This window comes from Myotis brandtii, unplaced genomic scaffold (assembly GCF_000412655.1).
Source record: "Myotis brandtii unplaced genomic scaffold, ASM41265v1 scaffold57, whole genome shotgun sequence".
In the NCBI taxonomy this organism is placed as follows: Eukaryota; Metazoa; Chordata; class Mammalia; order Chiroptera; family Vespertilionidae; genus Myotis; species Myotis brandtii.
The window spans coordinates 1648215-1651017 of NW_005370133.1; the positions used below are offsets into that span (position 1 = coordinate 1648215).

Genomic DNA, 2803 nt, shown 5'->3' on the forward strand with positions numbered 1-2803 from the left:
CGGACTCGATCCCCAGTGTGGGGCGTGCAGGAGGCAGCCGATCAATGGTTCACTCTCATCATTGATGTTTCTCTCTCTCTCCCTCTTCCTTCCTCTCTGACATCAATTAAAAAAAAAAAAAAAAAGAGGGGTGTAGAACTTTAAAGATTTTTTGAGCTAGCCAGTGCCCTCAATTTGTATAAGCCCAGAGAGGGCCCCTTTCTTTAATGCCAGGACCTGGACTAGAAACCCAGTCTTCTAATTTCTGGAGGAATACATTTTCTCCATTCAGCGTTTAATACTCTGTGCCAGGCACTGGCATCATAGAGATAAGTAAGACCTGACTTTATCTGTGTGTTAGGCACTGCCCTCCATTCAGCGTTTAATACTCTGTGCCAGGCACTAAGTAAGACCTGACTTTATCTGTGTGTTAGGCACTGCACTGTGAAGAAGAGCTACATAGTTCCTTTCTTTGGGGAGCTTAAAGGATATAATTTATAGGGCTAATAAGAACAAAAGCACCTTGCAAGAAAAAAAATGTGTGTGTGAGGACACCAGAGGAGCAAATAGGTAAATATGAGAGCCATTCCTTAAATATGTCACTGGTATGGCTTACAAAGCACATTTCCCATTTTATTTCTCTAAATTTGTTACCCCTCTTGACCTCATAGCAACTATGTAAGGTAGGATAAATTCTTAAAAGAATATTGTTAGGTCACAATGTATCCACAAAGTGCATGCTAATTTGCTCTTTAATTTACTATTAGAGTGCCCTTTTTTCATATCTGGATATTATGTAACTTTATTTTTACCAATTTCATGTTTATTTTAATTTCTCTAATTCCTGATGTTGAGCATCATTTTACGTGCTTACTAGCTAGCCATCCTGTTTATGAAGAAAGCGCCGTCAGAAATTGATCCCAAGGAGAACCCGGACCTGGCTTGCCTCCAGTCAATTATTTTTGATGACGAGCGACCTCCAGAAGGTATCTTCCATGACTCTGTTTGTCTTGTGTCTCCATAGAATTGAGGTCAAGGGTGAGTCGTTCTGATTTATAACAAGTAGTAGTTAGTCGGAGACAACTTGTCACTGTTTATTCCACACAGTTTTTTAGATACCTACTAAGTGCTAGGCATTAGGGATACCGGGATGAAGAAGACAGCCCTTTAAGGCCGTGAGCCAGTGGGTAGCCAGATTGTCCTAAAGAATCAGGGCAAAACCTGTGTGTAAATGCTGCTGGAGCACTGAGGGCAGAGAGGTAGGAGTGGGCTCACAACGGACCAGAAACTGGAACTGAGTCTTAACAAGTGTGTAGGCTCTTACTAGGGTGAGGAGGGAATTTGTATTCGAGGGAGTAAAAGAACAGAAAGCAAAACGGGGGGAAGTATAATTCCCCCCTCCCCATTTCTTCAGTAACTAAAGAGAAAGTTCTTTAGGAGCTCGGGTAAGCACGCCTTTTTCTTGTATGCTTCTTTGTTGGTAAGCACTTAATAATCTCCCTTGTAAAATATTTGGAATTGATTGTAGCAGTACGTACAAATGACTATTCTTCCATGTTAATACCCAGTTTTATAGGATTAATTTTTGAGTTTTCTTTCCCTTTTAGTTTCTTCTGTTTGGTTTATTACATGTCATTGTTGCATGATTTAGAATATTTTTATCTTGAGCCTTTAAAAAAATAAGGTATTTTGATTATTTTTTGTTTTCTTTGCAGAACAGGCCAAGACCTATAAAGATGAGGGCAATGAATACTTTAAAGAAAAAGACTATGAAAAAGCTGTGATTTCGTATACTGAAGGCTTAAAGAAAAAATGTGCAGACCCTGATTTGAATGCTGTTCTTTATACCAACCGGGCAGCAGCACAGTACTATCTGGGTAATTCATTCCATTGTTGCGTGCTTTCAGAAGAGTTAACTTATGATAAAGGTATTATGACGGCTCGTGGAGTTTGAGAGTGTCAGGAAAAAGAGCTACTTATCCCAGACACCTAGGGTTGTTTACTCTAATGTAGCGGTCACCAGCCTTTCGGACCTCGCGGGCCACCAGTGGTCCGCGGACCACGGGTTGGCGACAGCTGCAATGGACTCTGATCTTCCAGGTAGACTTGGTGAAAAGAGAAACCAGATAGAATGCATACTTTTTGCTATCTGAACCAAATGAGTGGCATCAAATACCTTAATATATGAGTTGATATGATCTGGGATTTTTTTTAGCACACATGCTTCTATTCCCTCAAAAAATGTCTCCTCCTCCTCCTTCCCCCCACCCTGGCCTTCCCAAGGATTCTAAAAGGATTGAGATCTTTGTATAAAACTATATTATCTAAAGGAGAATTTCTCAAAGAGCATTCTATGGGACTCTTGAAAAAAAAATTCTTTGGACAAGTAAGTTTGGAAAGTGCTGCTTTTCTGTGGGGGATTTGCAGTGTACATGAGTATGTTAAGGACTCTGAGGCAACTTAGAGCAAAGAACTTTACCTGATGATTCTCAAGTTTTGTAAGCCCCTTCTTCAAGTAACACTTATTAATATGCAGTAGTGTTCTGCAGATGTGACTTTGGGAAATACTGATTATTTGCTAGTGGCTGCTAGTCTTGGTCATTTTTTTTTTAAAATAAATTTTATTGATTTTTTACAGAGAGGAAGGGAGAGAGATAGAGAGTTAGAAACATCGATGAGAGAAAGACATCGATCAGCTGCCTCCTGCACATCTCCTACTGGGGATGTGCCCGCAACCCAGGTACATGCCCTTGACCGGAATCGAACCTGGGACCTTTCAGTCCGCAGGCCGACGCTCTATCCACTGAGCCAAACCGGTTTCGGC

At 40.8% G+C, this 2803-nt stretch overlaps 1 protein-coding gene across 1 annotated transcript in view; it reads left to right on the forward strand.

The window, feature by feature from the left end:
* Positions 1-856: 856 nt before the first annotated feature.
* TTC4 (tetratricopeptide repeat domain 4) overlaps positions 857-2803 on the forward strand; it is a gene marked incomplete at its 5' end in the record, with an annotated part of 21759 nt that continues 19812 nt past the window's right edge. The window contains 2 exons of the mRNA XM_014549752.1: positions 857-965; positions 1695-1856. Coding sequence (XP_014405238.1) covers positions 857-965; positions 1695-1856 — 271 coding nt within the window. The remainder of the gene's footprint in view (positions 966-1694; positions 1857-2803) is intronic.